Genomic DNA, 20,902 nt, shown 5'->3' on the forward strand with positions numbered 1-20,902 from the left:
CGGGGCAGCCGCGGGCAGGGCCACCCCCCCCCGCCTTCAGCTGCGGGTGGCTTCTCACGGCGCGCTAACCTGCTTTTTAAAGTATCTCTGTGTGTACAGGGTGGCGGTGTAGACAGAGCTATTAAAAAAAAAAAAAAAACAACACCCACCCACGCGGGGAGAAGCGTCAGCCGCCCAAGTGCGTAGCTACAGCCCCGCTAAAGAGAGAAATAAAACCAGACAAGGTGATACTCTCCACACAGTTTTAATAGAGCACAGATTTTATTTTTTCCCCCCCTCCTAATGATTATTTATATACAATGTAATCGAGAGCGGATTAAAAAATACTACAGGATTGAAAATCTGATTTATACATACTGGTTGCTTAAGCAAACAGCTGAAGGAGCTAGAGGCCTTCCTGTAATCCCCTCTGTTTTGAACACTCTCCAAACAATAGTACCATAGACCGCTGAAGTTGAATCAGATGACCAGATTTACAGATTTTATTCAGATTTAAGCAAGGCACTTGTTAAGAAGTAGTTTTCTGTATGTACAACGTAAGCGACCCTGGGGCAGCGCCGAGGGGCTGTCACTGGGCTGGGAGTGGCTGTGCCATGTGCATGGCCGGGGCCGGCATCGGCCACCCTTCCTGGTGGTTCTGCAGCAGCCGGTACAGCTGCTTCAGGTGAGCCACGATGTTGTCCTTGATGTCGGGCGTAGAGATCTGGAGCCGCACGCTGCCGCTGTCGAAGGAACGCGTGAAGTCCCCGGAAAACATTTCATAGATCATCCGGGCCACAACTGGAATGACCTGTTTAAGAAGAAGCAGCAGCCGGTTGTTTTAGCCTAATGGTCGCAGGGTATATTCCTGTTATTTTGCAGGAATCCCCTGCCCTGGATGCAGGGGGTGGTTTCCACAATAATCTAAAGCGCACTCACGGACTGGTGCTATCCGGCACACGTAGCATCTGTATTTGCTGTGACAAAACTCACCAGTCTTACTGGGGCTTCCCAGTGCCAGTAACCACAGCACAGAGCAGAACAGCTCTCCGGCACCCAGAGCCAAGGCACCAGCCCCAGCAAGGCTGGCCCGTGCCCCTTGAGAGCCTCAGCCCCTACCTGAACCACAATCAGCTTCCTCTCCCTGGGCTTTCCGTCAGGCCACTCCTCTCCAAAACAGAAGTAGATCTCATACGGTGGCTGTTTCTCAATTTGTCCTTTCTGATGGGCAATCAGCTCTGGGAAGAAAAGCAGAATGCTGTGGGGTTGTCCTCTTTCCCTTAGAAACACTCACCACATCCCACCTCATTGTATCATTCCAGGTCTTACCTACACACTGTCCTTCGCCAGAGCCACCTCTTACACAATTATAGGTTACTTCTTGCACCCAGAAGAGCTTTCTTTAAAAGCAAGGCTCTCCTCTGTTTTTCAGAGCACTAAATGAGTGTACGTTCACTCCCTCCTGATGCACACCCGCTCCGTGGTCCACTGAGGTCAGGGAAGCGGTGGCCCCTACCCACGCCCCAGCAAACAAACCGGTGCATCCAGGCTTAGCCCCAGCGCAGACCACCCTTTCCAATAGTGCCACCAAGTGCCCAGACCAGCATCCAAAGCTGTTTTCCAGAAGCAGAAGTTACCTACCGCTTAGGAACGTTTCCAGACAGAAGAGTTTGACTTTCTTTTGCCTCTCGATCAAATTTGGCGTGGTGGAGGAAGGCGCACAGGGACCAGACCAGTACACCTTGCACTGGCAGAGCCGGACAGCGTAGATGGCGTGGCCACTGACCTCCAGGATCAGTCCCCTGTCCATAACATCCAGCAGCCGACTTGTGAAGATCTTCTGCCTTTCATTGGTGATTTGCTCTGTTCCTGGAAACTTTACTTGCTCCAGACTAATAGGCCCAAAGAGCTCTTCCTGGTCTGGCATAGGACCCAGCTCTCCATAGAAAAGTCTGCATCCCTGCGGATTGCTTACAGTCGTTGTCGGGCCAGTCTCCTTTCCTCGATATTCAAACTTGATTTCTAGGTCTGTCACTGAGAGAGAAACTGTCAGTATGGCTTTTCCTGGACTGCATGTACTGACTGCATCAGTAGCAGAGACACAGCACACAATCCACGCTACAGTCACAGGGATGTTTGAACTATACACAGTTCTCCACGCTAATAAGCAAACAGCCACAAGAAAAAAAGTCAAAACACTCTTTTTTTTTTTTTTTTTAAAGTACAACGACAGAAGTGCTACAAATCCATATACATACTTGGCAGAGAACTGATCCAGAGCTCAGGGCTGCTGAAGAAGTCATGTTGCAGCGCAGTTGGGGGCATTTCCATATCTAGAGGTTCATTCTTTGGCCACACAGATTCAGGGCTGCAGTTTTCTGCACTGGCTGGAGCCATGGGAGAATCTACAAAAAGGAAACAGTTCTTCAATAAATCAGGATTTTATTTAAAGCGTGCACCAATTTCCAAGCAAATACCTTCACTAATACATCAGTCTATGCCACCAACCATTGATATTAAGAAATGGAAACGTCTCTTGAATAGGGACATGCTGAGATTGATTCAATTCTTCCTCCTCTTCATCATCAAGATCATTATCCTTTTCATCCCATGGAGCTGAGCCAGTGGAACCTGCAAACAAGCACATTTTTGTGGGCAGTCGATCAATGTGAAACACTGCAATGCATTTATTAAAAAAATGATGTAATCTTCATACTGCCTCTGCACAATAATGGAAATGTATTTGTTTATTTTCAGAACATAAGTAAAAAAAAAAAAAAAATCTGATCTGTACAACATACTATTTTCAGGTTAATACATAATTCTAGAAAGCTAAGGATATAGATAAACTACCACCAACATTGGACTGCTTAGCAGCAAACATGCAATTGTGTACAGCTTTATTAATTTCAGTACAGGTACACTATGGTTCAAAGTCCTCTTCGTTTAAGTACAGCCGGGCTTACACATGGCAGCTGCTTTCTGCTGCACACAAAGGCAGCTTGAGAGTTAATGCCGCGGAGGAAAAGGAACTCGAATTGGACAAATGCCTGCTCAGTAACCGGCCCTGTGTCAGCAAGGCCCTCACCTGGATTAATGATTGATCCCTGGGACTGCGGGATATCGCACACTTCATAAATTTTAATAGGATTCATGGGCACCTCCTTGGTGCCATCATACATCAAATTAAATTCTCGGCTTTTGTTAAGAGCACATCGGAGCTGGGCTTTCCACTTTGCAGGGTCTGGCTCATCGACTCCTTCCTGGTACTTTCCCGTTTCCACGGCCCATGCCTGGGGACAAAGTACACAGTGCTCAGTCCAGCCCTCTCAACAGAGCAGCTTTTATCAGAAATCAATCTTCCAAACAAATTCACTGTAAAATCCTTCTCTTGCAGAAATCTTAACTATAGCTCTTCTGATAACAACAATGGAAATTCCTGCTTTAATATATTTTTCCCATTAAAAGAAGGGGGAGAAAAAAAAGATGTAAACCCAGATTTCTAAAAACCATTAACAATTCTGAACATGCATCTTCATACAAGTTAAGAAAATATAAATTGTACAGGATTATGCACTGAGTTTTTCTAGGTCTCAGGTTCAATACCAAAAGTCATTTCTGACCGTGAGCCATACCCTGCTCAGGAGGGATGGGCTCAGGTAGAATGGAGTGGGAGAGCAGCCACAGACATCCAGCTGGCCCTCTCCCTCTCTCCCCCCCCCCAGATCAGACTGTCAGTCCAAGATCCCTCCAAGACAGAGGTCAGAAATTCCTCAAAGGACTGCGTGAGTTATAACGAATCCCTTGGGATGAGCATATTAGGGACAGCAGTGATGACTACTGGAAGTTTGTGGTGGACATCTTAAGATTTTTGTCACAGTATTTAATGGTTTGCTGCTAAGAACAAGCCAGCTACCACATCCTAAACCGAGCAGACGAAGCAAATAGCAGTAATCTTCCAGAGCCCGTGCCATGAGACATCGCCCGGCCTTTGGTGGTCGGAAGGGGTTAAAGAACTCAACACCGTTTCAGGCAGTGCCAAGCCTGGCATCCAGGTGCACAAAGTGGCTTATCTGAGGTCAAAGAAATAGGACAAAATGTGCCTGGGGACAGCTACTGAGATGCCTGCCCAGCTCCCAGGCCAACAATTCAAGCCTTTGTCTCTGTTGAAGAGCCGCGGTATACCCGAGCTGTCCCCTCCCTCACCTTGAAGATGGTGTTCTCCTCCTCGTGCTGCGGGCTGTGCCGAGTTGCGTGCTTCCAGGGGATCTGAAACCGCTTCGCTTCTCGGTTTAGCCAGATAAGGCCAGGGTACATACCGCTATCTACCTGGGCTACCAGCCACGGCTTCAAGCGAACTCTTCGCGGGTGTAACGCCATCGTCTACAAAAGACAGGGATAATAGTACATCAATTGCTAAACGTTAGTTGAGACTCATATGCTTTTGAAAAAAAAAAAAAAAATTAATGAAAAAGGACCCTATGCTGTGTTACTGCTATTGTTTGTTATATCACTGCACATTGAAACCACTAATTCAGATTCAGCTAGATGACTCCTCTGCCAGGAGGAGTCACAAACGCATCACTAAGCGGGGACCATAATTGTTACGAGATCAACAACTCACTATTAAATATTCCCGTAAGCTGAGACGGCGCATTATTTGTGTTAGCTGAGCGCACGGAGGGCGAGCCCCAATCAAACCCGGGCTGTGAACGCTGCGCAGGAGGAAAAGCCACAAACAAGCCACGGCAAGAACAGGCAGGAGAATTTCAAAAGCCTCCACGTACGCCTTAGCGAAGGGGCCGATCTGATCTAGTTCTTCTTCAGTCGTGTCAGACTTGCATCGAGGAGGAGAAAAACTAATGTGCGCCGAATCAGAGGCTTTCGCCCCAGCTGAGGCAAAGGTGGAAGCATCAGGCTGAAGTGGAAGGGACGGTTTTATCCCAGAGACAGAAGGTTCCTCTGAAAGTCATTTCATGACTGCTCTGAACGCAGTATAATCATTCGCAAACATCACTGACCTACAGTAAGCAGGATGTTTATCCAGAAGGACATGAACTGCAAGTCTGCCTGCGCTCGTGCTAAAATCAAGTGATGTTGACTTAATGTTTAGGGTTTTTTAAAAAACAACGCTGTAGTTAACTGATCAAATGTGTTGTTGTTTGAGTAGCCCTGTGTCACTACTACATTTGCAGCCAACAAACAATATTATTCTTGTGCAGAACAGACACAAAGCCAAACAAACAAAATGAATGACTGTCCCTCTGCAAGAGGAGGCAGCATTTGGTATCTTTAGACTTTCACACTGCATGCATGCTTAGGTGGTGTATCTCTCATGTTAATTTGTAAATCTGGAAACAGACATGAGAAATTACAAATATTCCCATTAATAAAGCAGTTACAGGAAAAGTAAAACCTTTGCTATAAGCCCTGAATACTGCTGCAGGAGTTGCAAAATGTGTTTAGTAGCAGAGATAGAGAAGACTAAAAAATCCTATCCAAGAACTAGTCTAGGAACAGGTTTTATTTGTTCAAATACCTGCAGATCCTATTCAGATGCAACTGTTCACACAAAATGAATCTGAACACAACTTAATTTATCTGTTAAGCAAATAAAAAGTTCAGATTCAATTGAAAATCATCTTTAAATGGTAGTTTGAAAACATGCTTCATCAAAGACCTGGGCACATTAGCAGACTGCTTCACAGGAGCTGCAAAGGATCAGAAAGCAATCATCCAAATTATTTGTGTGTTTCTGAAACCCTGCTGTATTAGTTACCCATGTCAAAAATGCTATCAGAATTAAACTTTCAGTAGCAGGTTTGCAAAGACACAAAATCCAGCTTAATCCTGGATTTAGAATTGAAACCAAAACCAGGTATTGGTTTCCCTTGCAAAGGAAAAAAAAGTGACTTCTCATTGTAACACAGAAATCCTAACTAAAGCTTGTTTCCACAATCTCTGGTACACTTAACTTTACGAGCAGCCCCCTCTGCTTCTAACAACTTACACCGTGTGTGTGCACGCGCATTTGCAAGACCAGGAGGAAAATTCATGCCTCCCTCAAACAAAATAAATCTGGTCACACGGAGGGTGTGCTGGCGCTGCCGTACGAGGACTGAATTGTCCCTCGCATACAGACAGCATCTGTCAATACGTGACATTACAATGCTTTATGACCTTTTATCACCGATGACTTGTTGACACAATAACCGAGAGCAAATCAACTTGAATCCCATTGCTCGGCTCAGACGGTGAGTCAGCCTCTTGCAGCCTTCAACTTCGATCCAGCGGGGTCCCCTAACACCAGAGCCTGCTCCCGCTCTGGGGGCTGCAAGGGTGAGCTCGGGGAATGTCTTCATGCTATTAATTGGATTTGCTAAGGGAGGCTTGGCCCCTACCCAAGACTCCTCAGTGCACATACCCAGGAACCCTCCAGTTCGCTTTATTCCCCCTCAAATTGTCTGGTGTGGGGGGGGAATTAGCACATCCCTGTGCTGCTGATGCAGCTCTGGTCAGGGATGCCATTATTCCCTGTACCCCCAATTATTATTAACTCAGACGTTTGTCATTGGAGGGGAGACATCCACCCCAACAAGAACAACTCGAGCAGGCGCAGGAACGAGCAGACATCCTGCAGCCACTTCCCCGAGGGCTGCAGCCCCGGGGGTGAGGGACAGCCCCGGTTCCTGCGGTGACTCTCGGGGCTCCGGCGCGGTGCCAGCCAGCGTAGCAGCACCCAGCGCACCAGGAAGACGCGACCTGCAGCCCGTCCCAGCCCGGCTGCGCAGATGCCTTCGCTCCCCGCCTGCGTGCCCGCTGCTCCCCCTCCACCCCGCTCACCGGCCCTCTGAAGAAGGAAGGGGTTTTCTCTGGGTTCATCACAGCGATACCGGACCTCGCTCCTCGCTCATCACCTTTGTTTGGTTATGTTCTCCTATATTTAATGGGTTTGGATGAATTTTCTCAAAGGCAGGCAGCTCAACCCTTAACATCAGCTGTCTCACAGAGAAACTGAATTTCCATCCAAGTGCCCCACACTGAATCGCCTCCCTACGCCAGGAGCCTGTAGCTGCCACGTTTCAGAGATCTGGACATCACTTTTCTCGCAGCCACCCGCGCTCCCCTGCCCTGTGCAGGGCGAGCAACACGCCTTGAGCATAATTAACTCTGACAATTCCCACTCCCTGCACCCCAATCTGGTAACCTCAGCCCTCTGCCACGCCTCGACAGCCCATTCAGTTGGAAGGGGCATGAGTTATTACAGAGAATTTGGGTCCTCGGGGTGGTAAAAGCTGTGGTCCAAAAGCGCTGCTGGTGAACGGGGTGGAGAGGGGGGGCAAATATTACCCATCCCCTAACTTTAGGCCTCGGTTTACAGCGACTTGAAAGACGTAGCCTAGGGCTAATACAGCACGGGCCGCGGGAGCAGATGGGGAAGGGAGCAATAAACAGACATTTTCAGCGGGTTTTCCCCCCGCGGCTGCCTTCGGACCCCCCTGTCCCCCCCAGCCCGATCGAGACGCTGCCGCCAGCCCCGGGCCGCGAACCCTCCCACGGCCCCCCCGCGTGTCCTGCGCGCAGTCCCGCGTGTTTCCCAGCTCCAACCAAACTCCCCCCGGCCACGGACCCCGTTCCGCCCGCCACGGCGCGGACCCCCCCCCCCCCCGCGGAACGGGGCTCAGCGAAGGGCCCGGGGGGGGGTGGGGTGGGGTGTTTGGGGAAATCGGTCCCGTCCCCACCGGGCACCGCGACCCTCCGCCCCAGCGCAACTTACCCCTCCGGCGGGCGGGCAGCGGCTCCGCGCCCCGAGGGGGCTTCTCTGCCGCCCCCCCCCACGCGTGGGCGCAGCGGCGGGGCGAGGGGAGCGCGGCCGCGGCGCACACTCGGCGGCCGCTCCGCCCTCACCTGCCCAGGTGCGCCGGGCGCAGCCGCCCGCCCCGCTCCGCCCCGCTCCGCCCCTGCCCGCGGGGGGGGCTCCGCGCCCGCGGGGGGGGCTCCGCGATGCGCTCCGCGGGGCTGCGCCAGCGACGTGGCTGTGTGTGTGTCCGTCCCCCACCCCGCCCGGGGGTCTCGGGGGCGAGCGGAACATCGGTTTACCGCGTCGCTTTTCTTTCAAAACCGGGGGATTTCGGAGAGAAAGCCAAACCGTCCCTGGAAGGGGGGGGTTCGCGGTTCAAAGCGGTTTTGGCCCAGCCGGGCCATAGCGCGGAGCAGCGGCGGGACTCAAAGCCACCCGGGCTTCACCCAACACCACGGGCACGCAGTTTTCTCTGAAAAGCAACAAAACACACATCTCCTCCGTCTCATCCCAGCTCCCACCCCTACCCCGGGCTCTGCGGGCCCCGCTGCCATCCCTGCGTTCCAGGTCTTTTCCTCGTAGGTGGAGAACCATGACTCAGTGCTGAATCTTGGTTTCAAGAGACCGGACAATACTTTGCTATTCAGTTTCACCGAACCAGAAACAAGCAGTGGGAATTCCCCTTCTCCTTCCCATCGTGAACGCGATGGATAGTGCTGAGTCCTGGTTTTGGAAAGGCTGACTTACATCTGAAGCTCAATTCTGTTGTCAGACTTTGGAGCTGTGCAAAATTTTGAAAAAATCTTCATACGCAGATAAAATGTAATTCTGCATTTTTCTTGGAAAGTTTGCCTTGCAAGTTACGGAGCGCAAGATAAACGTTTCAGGCCTCATTCATCACTGAAATGTTGCTACTCAAAGGCAATGTTTAGCAGGAGTTTGTCACCACATAATAAAATCTTTTGGTCAATAAGCAAAAGACAGTAGGTGACAGTCACAGGTTGGCATTTTCTTTGTGGGATAGCACTTCCATGGTGGATTTTAGATGGGTTTGGTTAGCGGTACCTGACCTTTTTTGATATGCAAAACAAGGGACAGCGGCTCCTGTAGTAACACCTTCTACCCTATCGCTATTCCTGCTGGATAAAAACACGCTTAACAGTATGGCCAGTTTGGTAAGTGACTGGGAAGAGACGCGCGGAGACGCTGGGCTGAGCTCCCAGCCAAAGGCTGAGGGATCTTTGATCTCTCCTCAGTCGGGTCAGCACAAAAGCCGCCGCTCATCCTCGCCGCATTCCTCCTGTCCGCGTGTCCGTCCTGCCTGGCGACAGGGAAACTTAAGGATGCTGCAGGCTGATGCTCAGGGAGCTTTGGAAGCAGCCACCAACAGCGACCCCCGGGCGGTCTGCGACAGGGGGCTGGGAGCCACCCCGGGCAGAGCTCTGCTCTTTTTAGTCCCCTGTAAGGACACGTGGGTTTGCCAACCCACGAGAGGGGTCCTGTGGCAGGTCAGGGCTATTTAAAATAATGGAGCAATGCAGCAAAATGACTGGGCGAGGGCTGCTCCGGCGTGGGGGAAGGATCTAGCCTGGCCTACAGTTTCACTGACGTTGGTGCTCTCCCGCCGGCACCCTGCCGCCTTCCTGACAGGTAACGTGGATGCCAAACAAATGAGTCTTCCCAGCCCTCTGCAGGGTTGGCGTTGTTTTTTTTTTTTTTTTTTTTTTTTTTTTTCTTGAGTTTCTACCAGCCTCTGCTGAAGCATGTGGCAGCATGTTGTGTTAGTGAGCTGATGGGAAATAAGCTGTCTTTTTCCATGCTCTTGGCTGGGAAACTCAGCAGCTTTTGAGCTGTATAGGTGATAATCTAGGGACAGCTCATTAGACAGGATGGGTAATCAGAATTTGCCTGTTTGAAACTAATCATCCCCAGTGTTCACGGACATAATATACAAAGCATTGATCCTAACCCTTCAGGCAGCCAAACAACACCAGACTCTTTCTCGTAGTGTTTTCTAGAAATCAGCCTTTTTATGTTTAGTTCTCTTTGCTTATATTTACCTCTACCTGCATAGTTTTTTTTCAAATCAAAGGAAGAGATCCTTTAGTTGATAAACTGTACTTCATATAGTTACATTCTGCTGGCTGAGAGACAGCAGCTCTTTCAGTACAGTCTGCAGAGCACACGTTTTGGACAATGAGAGTACATGGAGAGGAATTTTCATACCAGGAGCTATAGGATTTACTCTATTTCAGTGCCAAATTAACATCAGTACTTTTATTAACATGATTGTTATGTCATGATACCTGCAATAGCACCAACTAGGCCTTGTAACCCAGGTCTCTCGCAGTCCTTTGTTCCTAGCTGGAAAAGATTGTAGTCATCAAAACAAAAGGGAACCATTTTCTCTCCTGGGAACAGATCACTAAGTTCCCATAAGGCGAAACAAAATTATGCAATGAGGCAAGACAACGTCCTGGGCATGTGGAGTCTTGTGTGCTCTCAGCACTCACATTCCAGCGCGCAGTGTCGGTGCAGGAGAGCGGCACAAGGTGGTGGGAGGCTTCACACCAGCGCGTGCACAGCCCCCCGGCTGTGCTGCAGCAAAAAGTGCAATGAGCCCCCCCCCACCCCGGTCCCCCAGCAGCACCTCTGGGTCCAGAAAGCTGTTTGTGATCCAGAGAGAACCCATGTCCTCACCAGATATTAGCCAAAACGATTCAGGAAATATTGAGGGGAAGAAAGTTATTTCTTTATATGCTGTTTGAAACTGAGCATGGGGAAATGGAGAGCACAACAGAACTATTTTATAAATACCACAGTGACTGTGGCTGCCGAAGACTTCTTTCGGGTAGGTCTAGCAAAGTAGTAAATGCTGAGGGGTAAACCCAGCATAACTTTTTCTGATGAGCCAGACTTCAGGCTGTTCTGCTGCAGACAGGTGATCATCGAGGCAGGGGCTAAAGTTTGGCTGAAGCGTTTACAGAAGGAAAAACTGAGTCTATTAATTATGTTGCATTCTTACAGGCACAAAAATAGACAAACAAGATTCCTCTACATTATTAGATAAAAATGTACCTTTTTGTTGAAAGGGAGAAGTCTTAACCTTTCTAGGAACTCCTCTGGTCCCTCTCCTCCATCTCCATACTTCTGCTGCATTACCTGTATCTGCTTCTTGCTCAAGACTCTCAAGGGAAACCATGTATTGCTTGGGTATCCTTATGTACAGAAGGGCAAAGTTACACTGTACTCCTGCAAATCTGTATGTGCGTATATGTATATACACACAACACCACTGGTAGGTTACTTACAGGTGCGAGAAGATTCAGAGCAAACCCTATTCTTACAGTGGAGTATGAATTACTATACTGTTCTACATTATCAGGTTTTATACAGATTCTTAACTGGTGTTTTTCCATGTGTGAAACTCTTCCTCTCAAACCAATTAAAATAAATGCTCCAAAAAAAGTGAAGTGAACAGCTTAAGTCTTTCCAGGCCTTAGCATTATTATAATAGTAAGTCTACTGTTACCTATTAATACTGCTCCAATCCTCTTAAAAGAAGAATCCCATCTGGATGTCAGCCTGACTCAAACACATTTATAGCTACAGGTCATTTCTTTCCAGCTGACACAGATAATGGCTGGATTCAGAGCACCTGGTGTGATGTGAATAAAAGCTGGTGGCTCCAGTAAGGAAGGAAAAGGCTGGTAGGATCCTTGCAGAGGGGGGGGTGGGAGCTTTGGGAGAGGAGGGCTGTGGGGGGCTGCTGCCCAGCAGAAGGAGGCAGGGGTCGAGCTGTAGGGTGTATCTGTAATTAAAGTGTAAAGTGATGTTCAGTAGTAAAGGTAAGCAGAGGGAATGTTTCAGTGGATAAAGACGCAAAAGGGGGAAGGGAAGTAAGAAGAGCTCAATGCTTTTAAAAATAGGGAAATAAAATATTCCTGCTATTTTTAAGAATGAATTGTGAGACTGAGAGAGATTTGCATTTATGTGCATTTATTATTTCTCTCAATCATTTTATGCAGAGTAAGGCCTATAGTAGGCATTCAATTAGCTTCATGCATTAGTGTTTTTTTTCCTGTGAGTTATGCTAGTTGTATGTGCATATTTTTTCAGGATTTGCTTTCTGTAATTGTTGTTAATTACTCCACCTTATTTTCCTGGAACTTTGAGTATCCCCCCACAAGTAATACATGTTAGTATTGACAATATAATGCTAGGGAAGTTCACTTAAAATCCCTTTTAATTTCTAGAAAAACTACAGTAAAGTGAGTGAGGTTCTGTGTCATGTGTAAAGGGAACTTTGGTTCTCAGATTCTTGGACATGACGGTATTAAAGTGCAGCAGGACCCTGAGCCTCTGGAGTCTGCTCTTAAATGGGGCATAGCTCAGAACATCTGAAGGTCTCTGTGACTCATAGGTGGGAATCTCCTAATGGTCTTAGTTATTTTTATACGTGCCTGATACCACATGTTATACTGCCCTAAAGCAGAGAAGCAACTCTGCAATCACTAAGTGGGCACGCAAAAAAGAAGGTGAAATAGTAAGAGACAATATTAACATCAAATAAAGGTACAAGACAGCGAGAAGAAAAAGAACAGAGAGAAAGCAACTAAAGGTGATAAACCAACAAGAGCAGCAAAGGATTTCAGCAGCATTTTCCTTTTGTTCCTTCTTTTTTTTTTAATCTCGCTTTACAGAGCGAAATGGGACAGCAGTTTGCCAATGCTGAAGGAGAGCAAGGAGAGATTGATGTTGCAGAGTTGCAGGAATGGTATAAGAAATTTGTGGTTGAATGTCCCAGTGGGACCCTCTTCATGCATGAATTCAAGCAGTTTTTTGGGGTCCAGGATAACCGTGAAGCAGCAGAATATATTGAAAACATGTTCCGAGCTTTTGATAAGAATGGGGTAAGTGGTGAGGTGTTTTTATAATTATTTGTCTATTAACTTTCATGTCTGTCTTCTGTAATTTGGAGGTGTTTTGGTGCAGTTCCCACCCTTGTTACCATGCCTTGTGAGACTAAGGCAAGGGCAGTGGACCTGCTGGAGCAGGAGAAACAGCACAAGCTGCACTAGTCTGTATGGGCTGGTATGGATTTATCTTCTCATAAAAGTGTACACAAATTAAAGATAGAATGTCCCCTTAATGGAATAAAAATGGGTTAAAGGGTTGAAATTGAGGCAGTTACATTTTGAGACAGTATTGTTGAAAGATTCTTATGTAGCCAAGGTTGCTACATGGAAAAAAATTGTTATGATAGAGAAGGAATGACAGTGGAGGAAAGTCCTACTCAGGCTTGTGATACACTGGAGGAAGTGTGTATATATACAGTACGAACAGGTGGCATGTAACAAAATATTGATCTTAGCTGCTCAAAAGTGAAGGAATGCTGAACAATTCAGACATTCTGGTTTTGATTCCCTTTGCTGTATTTGTCATCAGACACCTGGGAAAAGTGGGCTTTCTGGTTTAGTAGCAGTTCATGCATACCCATGTACTGGTGCAAAAGATAGCCTAATACTAGCCTGTGACATTTTAGGTGCCTTTCTCATCTTGAAATGGGTAAGCAATGCTTGCCAAATGGTTCAGGTTTTTTTCCTGAAGCTCTTGATCGTATTCAAAGTATGGGGTTGTTTGTTGCTGTGTATCAGTGTAGGAAAAGGGGAGGTAAGTCTGTAATCTCTCAGATATACCACTATCCTTTAAGCTTCCTTTGAAACCAGTAGCAAAATCATATTGAAGTGACAACAAAAGTCAGTTTGTGAGAAAGGATAAAAAAAGCTACAGAAGATGTGGGCAGGTCAGATTTGTCTCAGAATTTGAAGTTGGCAAAACCCAAATTCTTGAAAAACAGAGCATCCAGGTGCAAATGAAAGCTGTGCAGAAAGGGTTGCAGAGCAAATGGTGTGCATAGCAGGCAAAGTCCCATTCCTGGTTTATAGTTTTCCTAAGATGACTGAAAATCTCTTTTTAAGAGATGCCAGTACTTGCATGTATTAAGAACACTAAATTAGGCCTGCATTCATGTTTTTGCTTAAATCTGCTGATAGTATATAATCAGTTGAGCAGGACCTAATGATCTAAAGGGTTATTAGTAATACGGTAAGAAAATAAAAACAATTCCTCAGTAGTCTTTATATGCTTGCTGGCCTTCCAAGCCCAGCAGTAGCAGTTTTTGCTCCCAGGACTGCAGGGCGTTGGGGTGCCTTTGGCAGAGCGTGCTGGGGAGGGGGTGCGCAGCCCTGACTTTTGGGGGGGGGGGGTTTGCTAAGTGGGTCGGGAGGGCTGAAGGTGATGTGGGGCCAGGCTTAGCCCTGGGATGGTGCTGACCTGTGCCAGGGCCATCTGCTGCGGGCTGCCGAGGGAGCCCTGCATCCCTCTGTGGTCTGTAGGAGGATGAACACCTGATGTAAATCCCTTATTGCCGCTGCTCTTGCTGCCTCCTCCTGAGTGGTGGCATTTTCTTTGTCATAGTCTTCCTCAGATGAATCAAGACCAAACAAGGGGGAAGGATGGAACAGTGGGGTTAATGGTTGGGTGCTGGTCTTTGCGGTGAAGCAGCTGAGGTCATTGAGAATGGCAATCCCTTCCCAAAAATCAGTATCGCCTGCACTGATCCTCATCTGCCTCCCCATCTTCCCTGTCATCTGTGTTGTCTTGGGGTATCTGAATTGCTCATTTCTGGAGTGCTGGTGGGTGTACCCCCTTATTGCACTGCCGAACTGCTTTGCTCTCCTCTCACACCCCTTCTGAACTCTTCCTTAGTGCAGAGGGGTATGGCTGTGCTTACTGATGGTCTTGAACTGGCACAAATCTTCTGTAAAGTGGCAAATAAATAGCTGTCCTGTGGTTTATCTTTTTGTCAGTTTTTATCCAAGCATTGTAAGCAGACTTCTATCAACCATACCCAGTTAAGTGTTATTCAGCGGCTACTTTTCTGTTTCTACAGGATAATACCATTGATTTTCTGGAATATGTAGCTGCCTTGAATCTTGTTTTACGAGGAAAACTGGAACACAAGCTGAGGTGGACATTCAAAGTATATGACAAGGATGGGAATGGCTGCATAGATAAACCTGAGCTGCTGGAAATTGTTGAGGTAAGTAGGCATTGCCTAATCACTTAAGCAATCACTGTTCTTTGGCAATGTAATGATGTATATGGGCTTTCTGATAATTGGGTTTCAAGGCAGCTGTGGGTAGTGATGAAGTGAAAATGCCTGGCCTTGGTGAAAGGGTGATGTGCTCAGGGGTTTGGTGGCTGAGGGATCAGTTATATCCACCATAGCCCGGCTGCTGCTGAAGCTGTCCAGAAATGCAGCATCTGGGTGCTATTGTGGAGCTCCTGTATCTCTGCTCTGCCTTTCCTTTCGACCTTTTTACACTAAGATTCATTGCACTGGCCAGCAGAAGAGTTTCACCCCATGCCACTGACAGGAGCCAAGTTTCCTCCATGAGTAGCTGGTGAGAATAATGGAGAGGCACAAATTAGTGCAGAAATCCCTTTTGTAATGATTCTTTTCTAGGTTTCTGTTCTGCACTTAGCTTTAGTGACTGTGTGGGAGGAGGCATGGGGCTTAGCAGACAGTCAGACACGGGGTACCTGGGTTCTTTAGGTGGATATCTTGGTGACTGTGCTAGTGTCACCTATGCACCACTGGTGCTATTACCTTTGCACAGCAGTACTTGAGGCTTAATGATTATCAAACATTTTAAGATTGTAGGTGAAATGCAATATCAAGAAAATATCAGGAATTGCATCTGTGGAAAGCAGGTCCTTCTGGCTGGAAAGTGTGACCAGCTTTACCTGCAGCACCAGTGGGAGCATCTGGGGCAGGTTCAGTTATGGCTTTGAGGTCAGGCAGGAACTGGCCACAGCTGTGTTAGGTCCTTGCTAATCCCCTCTCTGGGAAGACTTCAGACAAAAGCCTTTAGCCTAAGGAGTAAAGTTAATAATGAACAGGTGGTTGTCATGAGAGGAATAGATAAAATCTGCCCCTTTCCAGTGACAAAGTGGAACAGAGACTGTGGGTCAAAATACATGCCAGTACAGGTTTGATCTTGCAGCTTGGGCACAAGTTCCCTTGGAGAGAGGGCTGGGTAAGTCCAGATGTGCCTGGCCTCAGATGTTAGAAAAAAATATCATACTCAAAAGTCAGATGATTTTCCCATCTGTGAAACTCTTGCCTTGTTCTTTGCAAAGGAACCCTGAGGTCTGACCACTGTGTGTTAGGAAAATAGGAGGGCAGCAGCTTCAAAGAGCAAATAAAGTAATCTGCAGCATGTGTGAGCATAAGGTCTGAGGTTTCATTAAAGGTCTGAGGCTGTTGAGTGGCAGATCTTTCTAGAAAGGTTAAAACCACAGCCTTTGTAAAAGACCTTTACACTGCTGGGAAGATAATGGAGTTCACTGCTTTTCATTTTCCAGTCTTCCTCCTAATCTGTGAATTTATTTTCAGTCTATCTACAAGCTGAAGAAAGTATGTAGGTCGGAGGTGGAGGAGAGGACCCCATTGCTCACACCGGAGGAGGTTGTGGACAGGATATTTCAGTTAGTGGATGAGAATGGGGATGGTAAGTGATTGATGGCTCAGATTGCATTCATGTGTAATAAGTTATCTGTGCTGGGCAGGCTGGCTTTAATTATGTCTATCAAGAAATCACTTAGGACTACCATGTTACTCATACTAAACACATTAGGTTTAGGTTCTGGTCTGTTTGTTATAATCAAGAGTAACCTGGTACAGCAGGATGAAATAATTTCCATGGTTAATGTAAAGTACAGAGGGGTCACTATTCTGTCTGGATTTTGATGCCACATGGATCTCGTCCTCTGAAAGCCCCCAGCAGCCAGAGTGCAGGTCCCAGCCCCAGCACAAATAGCCTGGGTAGAGACTTGCTCCAGTCAAACTGGCGCTTGCAGGATCAGACTTGCAGTTCTCCTGGAGGAGCATGTGTAAGGTAACGCAACACCTCACGGGGTGGGTGTGAGTGGAGTGGGTTACCGGTGGTGGTTTGTCCTTTGGCTAGCTGGCCTAAACTACATGGGGAAATGAAGCTCAGCTTTTGTCTTATTAGCACATTTTTTTTTTGAAACATAGATGGCTTTTACTTCCTGCCGCCTTATCTGTCATGTTTTGTCTCTTCATCTTGTGTCCTCTTTTCATCCACAGGGCAGTTATCTCTTGATGAGTTCATTGATGGGGCCAGGAAGGACAAGTGGGTGATGAAGATGTTGCAAATGGATGTAAACCCTGGGGGATGGTTCTCTGAGCATAGGAGAAAGAGTTCTTTGTTCTGAGAAAATTGTTTTGATACAGCTGAAAATGTGATGCTGACTACAACTGTGGATCTTACTCTAGGGTGGTAGTGGCTTTTCTTTTTAATACAATCTCAGCATCCAGATGAAAACTTCAGTGGTTTAAGAAGCCATATCTGAATCTAAAACCCATGTGCTGCATACTGCTGGTACCCAGAGACTGGTTTTGGCCCATGAATAAGTCTTTGTGTACACAATACAGTGTTTGCAAGCTCTGGTTTTTGGTAACACCCCAAGGAATAAACTTTTTGTGGCTTCCTGAAGTGGATCCTGGGCAGGGTTTTATTCTGATGACAGATGGGATGGGGAAGTGAGAAACTGTGACAGTGCTACTGTCTCCAGTGCAGACTAGTGTTGGCATCATTCATGCCTGCGGAGATACAAACGCATCAAACCAAGAATGACAACAAAAGAGGCGCTCTGGCAGGCTTTAGACATTCAGGATATCTGTATGCGTGTTTAGTAAATGTAAAATTATTGAACACCAACATATCGCTATCAAAAATGAGAATTGGATTATAAGCAGTAGTCAAGGCAGTATGTAGAGTTGAGGAAAACATGTGTGATCTGGACAGTTGGAGCAGCAACTCCTTGCATCTCCCTCCCGTGGACCAGAGTTTGCTCCTTCTACCTGTTCAGAGACCTGGGTTTCTGTGGGGCTGGAAAAATGCTATTTCCAAACACTGAAATTGTTTGGAAACAAACAGCAGTAGAAATTGTACCAGATTTGTACCAGGACAGACTTGCTCAAGTGTGATTCTGCTCCTTTTGAGCCCCTGTTTCTTACGGAGTCATCACTCCAGAACAGCTTTTCCTGCCCTGTGAAGACCAAAGGAGCTCAAGGACTTTCACTGCACTGGGAGAAGCTTTGTGTGGAAGGAGATATAAGGGAAGAGTGGAATTTTGCTTGGCAGTGTCTCTGCAATGAGTGGATTAGCACTGCTTTATCAGCAGGACAACAGTATGGAACAAGTGACAAAATCCAAGTGTGTTACTGTAGTACAGTGGTTTTACACTGGACTTAATTTAGCCACAGACTATAGAGATAAAATTTGCACAAATATAAAATTTGTTGTAGGCAGAGCTCTGCTATTCTAACCCATATTCCTACATATATACGTGTATAGGGGAAGAGAATTTGGGATGAACCAATATTTTTGGTTCATCTTCATTTGATTTATTGATTTATTTGCAAGAAAAATTTCCCCAGGAAAATAACAAGGGTTTGTTTTAATTTTCCCATGGGATCAGTGGGCCAGGTCATACCCATGAAAAGATTTGCAATCCCTTTTTTGTGGCCTTTAATTATGACTGTAGTATCTTTCATTAGTTGATTAGTTTGCTGGTTTGTGGTCTTGTCAATTTAACCCATGTTTAAATTCAGAAACATGAGGAAGTATCCAGGATAAGACAAGAGTGCTAGAGTTCAAATGCATATATATTTCTGCTTTGAAATAGCCTTTCTAAGAGTTCTCTGTAAATACACATGAACTTGGGGCATGCTTACTGCTCAGAGCTGATTAGACTTCTAGTTTCTGCTGCTGTAAGGCAGCTCTTTAAAGCTCATTCAAGTCAATAGTTTATCAGCCAAAGATTTGAAAGCAAAACCTTACTTCTGACCTGATGGTCTGGAAGAAAAGATTAATTTTACTGATTTTTTTCCAACTTGTGGACAAACGTTTTCATGGAAGAATACTAATCTCCAATTCCTTCCAGTCTCAACCAACATAACACACTCTGCTTCTTGCACAATTTAAGTGGATGTTGCATACTGCAGGTTTACTTAAATGCTTTGAATTCTCTTATTCTGTTCACCTGGTCAGCTCAGGCACCAAGGGAGCTGCGGGGTGTCCTCCACACCAGCAGTCCTCTGCTGGGGTGGTAGAGGGCATCCTAACACTGAGCACTTGTACAGTTGTTGGCAGAAATTTTGTAACACATGAATTCAATAAAGATTTATTTATTAAAATTCTACCTGTTCTGTGGTATTTATTTTTCACTTAGAATGAAGGTAAAGACCTGTGTAAGCACCTGAGGATCTGACCAAAACTGTAGTCTTTAAGACTGATAACTTAAGGCAGGTGTTAAGTGTAACAGCTAACCTGGATAAGACAAATATAAGGCAGAGATGGTGATGCTATTGCAGATACAGAGTAGGAGATGAGTGTCTTCTGTTTAACTTCCATGTAATGACAGTGAAAAGTACAAAAAAAACCAAAAACACACCAACTTTTCAATGAATTAGAAATAGGTGCTTACAGTAAAGTGAGCTGACAGTGCTGCAATCAGATTGTCCCTATTTTAACCCTGTCAGAACCACGACAGGAACTGTGAAGAATTTAGGGCTCAAAGTGTTGGACTCGGCAGCTGGATGGTTCCACCTCCTCTGGCCTGGGCAGACCGAGGATAGAGCGGTGCACATGGTGGGTAATGCTTGCCAGAGCTGGTGTAACCCAGTGGAAAACTGTTCCTCTTACCAATTGTGTAATCTTTTGTCAAGAAGTTGCGAGGTGCTTCAGTCTTAGCCCTATTTTTAAATCTATAGGTATAAATACTTTGATCTCCTCCCAAACTCAGTTTGATGTTCACATCGAGCTGTTAATGTCAGACATTTTGCATAATCCATTTTTCCAGACTTACAGCCCAGCTAGAATGGGATTTGACTGATCGGATTTCTTTTTGGTCTAAATTGGGAAACAGGATGGCTTGGAAAAGGCAAATGCCATGTGACTTTTCTCCCATCTGCTCTGAGGTTTGATGTCCCTGAAGTTGGGTAGGAGTGGAGGTGAAATAGGCTGGAAAGCTGAATGTGAGGCTGTTGTTGAAGGGGCTGATGGGGAGCAGCACCAGGAGCCAAGGAGGCATCACATCCTAAAATACACTGGAAAGTACATTTCTGGGGTAAGCACTGAGCAGAAATAATGAGGCTGAGAAGGAAGGAGGATATTTACCTCTAACTCTGTGCTTAGCCATGCTCTTTATTTGTCTATACACCTGATGTTCTGAGCGGGGAGGCTCACCCGGGGCAGCTGGGGTTCGGTGGCTGCCCAGAGGGAAGGTCTGTGTCCAGGTCATTGCCAAAGCACCCACATGCAGCTTCCCCTTGAAAATGTCCTGTTGAAGAACTGAGTGGCCGTGCCAGGATTTACAGCCCTGTGCGGAGGGACTTTTTGTGGTCTCACTGTACTCGCTTGTTTTCTCACAGCACCCGTGCTCAGCTCTGGCAGTATGGGAAAGTACTTGCTTCCTTCTTTCCTCCTCTTCAAAGGCAAGTGCACCTTAGAGGCTTAGAAAATATCTCAGATGTATTACCCTTAAAGAGCTTGTATTTGAGGTAATCTAATGGTATTCTGGGATCTGATGCATGATGCATACGGGGGCTGTGCTGTAGGGCAGGCCCATCCCCTGGGGACAAGGGACCTTTAGAAGCATCTGTCTGAGAACCTGTTTTGTTTCATTTCTTTGCCTTTTAGGCCTCACGCCCTGAACGCAGGAGGATGTAAAAGGAGATTATTTTTGCCATTTGCCACCGTCCTTCCCTGAGCTCTTCACCTCGCTTCTGTTTGATTTTTGCTGGGTAAGAAGAGCCCACGGGCTCCATTCCCCACGGGGGTGGATTCCCTGCGGTGCCTGCAAGCAGAGCACACGATGGGGACCGGGATGGGGATGGGGACCAGGACGGGGACGGGGATGGGGATGGAATGGGGCAGTCCCGGCTCCCCGGGGTGAGCAGCACCCCCAGAGAGAGCGGCGGCAGTGGCGAGGGCCGGCTGAGCTCCGGGCTTGGCTCCTCTGCTC

General features: G+C 46.8%; 2 protein-coding genes across 7 annotated transcripts; one reads left to right on the plus strand and one right to left on the minus strand.

Moving 5' to 3' along the window:
* Positions 1–228: 228 nt before the first annotated feature.
* On the minus strand, positions 229–7,915 carry IRF6 (interferon regulatory factor 6). The gene is made up of 8 exons (XM_042800320.1): positions 7,757–7,915; positions 4,186–4,362; positions 3,068–3,272; positions 2,488–2,610; positions 2,238–2,384; positions 1,621–2,013; positions 1,099–1,217; positions 229–790 (listed from the first exon to the last, which is right to left on the minus strand). Exons 2-8 carry the CDS (start codon positions 4,357–4,359, stop codon positions 569–571), a joined length of 1,383 nt encoding a protein of 460 aa, XP_042656254.1. The 5' UTR covers positions 4,360–4,362; positions 7,757–7,915; the 3' UTR covers positions 229–568.
* A 3,480-nt stretch (positions 7,916–11,395) lies between these two features.
* Positions 11,396–19,073, plus strand: GUCA1B (guanylate cyclase activator 1B). Of its 6 annotated transcripts, none has more exons than XM_009972446.3 (5): positions 11,396–11,490; positions 12,484–12,693; positions 14,736–14,885; positions 16,245–16,359; positions 16,959–19,073. In XM_009972446.3, the coding sequence occupies exons 2-5, from the start codon at positions 12,490–12,492 to the stop codon at positions 17,084–17,086; spliced, it is 597 nt and encodes a 198-aa protein (XP_009970748.1). In that variant the 5' UTR covers positions 11,396–11,490; positions 12,484–12,489; the 3' UTR covers positions 17,087–19,073. The 6 variants fall into 6 exon arrangements, with proteins under 6 accessions (XP_009970748.1, XP_032865538.1, XP_032865536.1 ...); XM_033009647.2 differs by having other exon boundaries at positions 11,402–11,471; XM_033009645.2 differs by having other exon boundaries at positions 11,465–11,486.
* The last annotated feature ends 1,829 nt before the right edge of the window (positions 19,074–20,902 follow it).

The sequence above is a fragment of the Tyto alba genome, unplaced genomic scaffold (genome assembly GCF_018691265.1).
Source record: "Tyto alba isolate M040663 unplaced genomic scaffold, T.alba_DEE_v4.0 Super-Scaffold_30, whole genome shotgun sequence".
In the NCBI taxonomy this organism is placed as follows: Eukaryota; Metazoa; Chordata; class Aves; order Strigiformes; family Tytonidae; genus Tyto; species Tyto alba.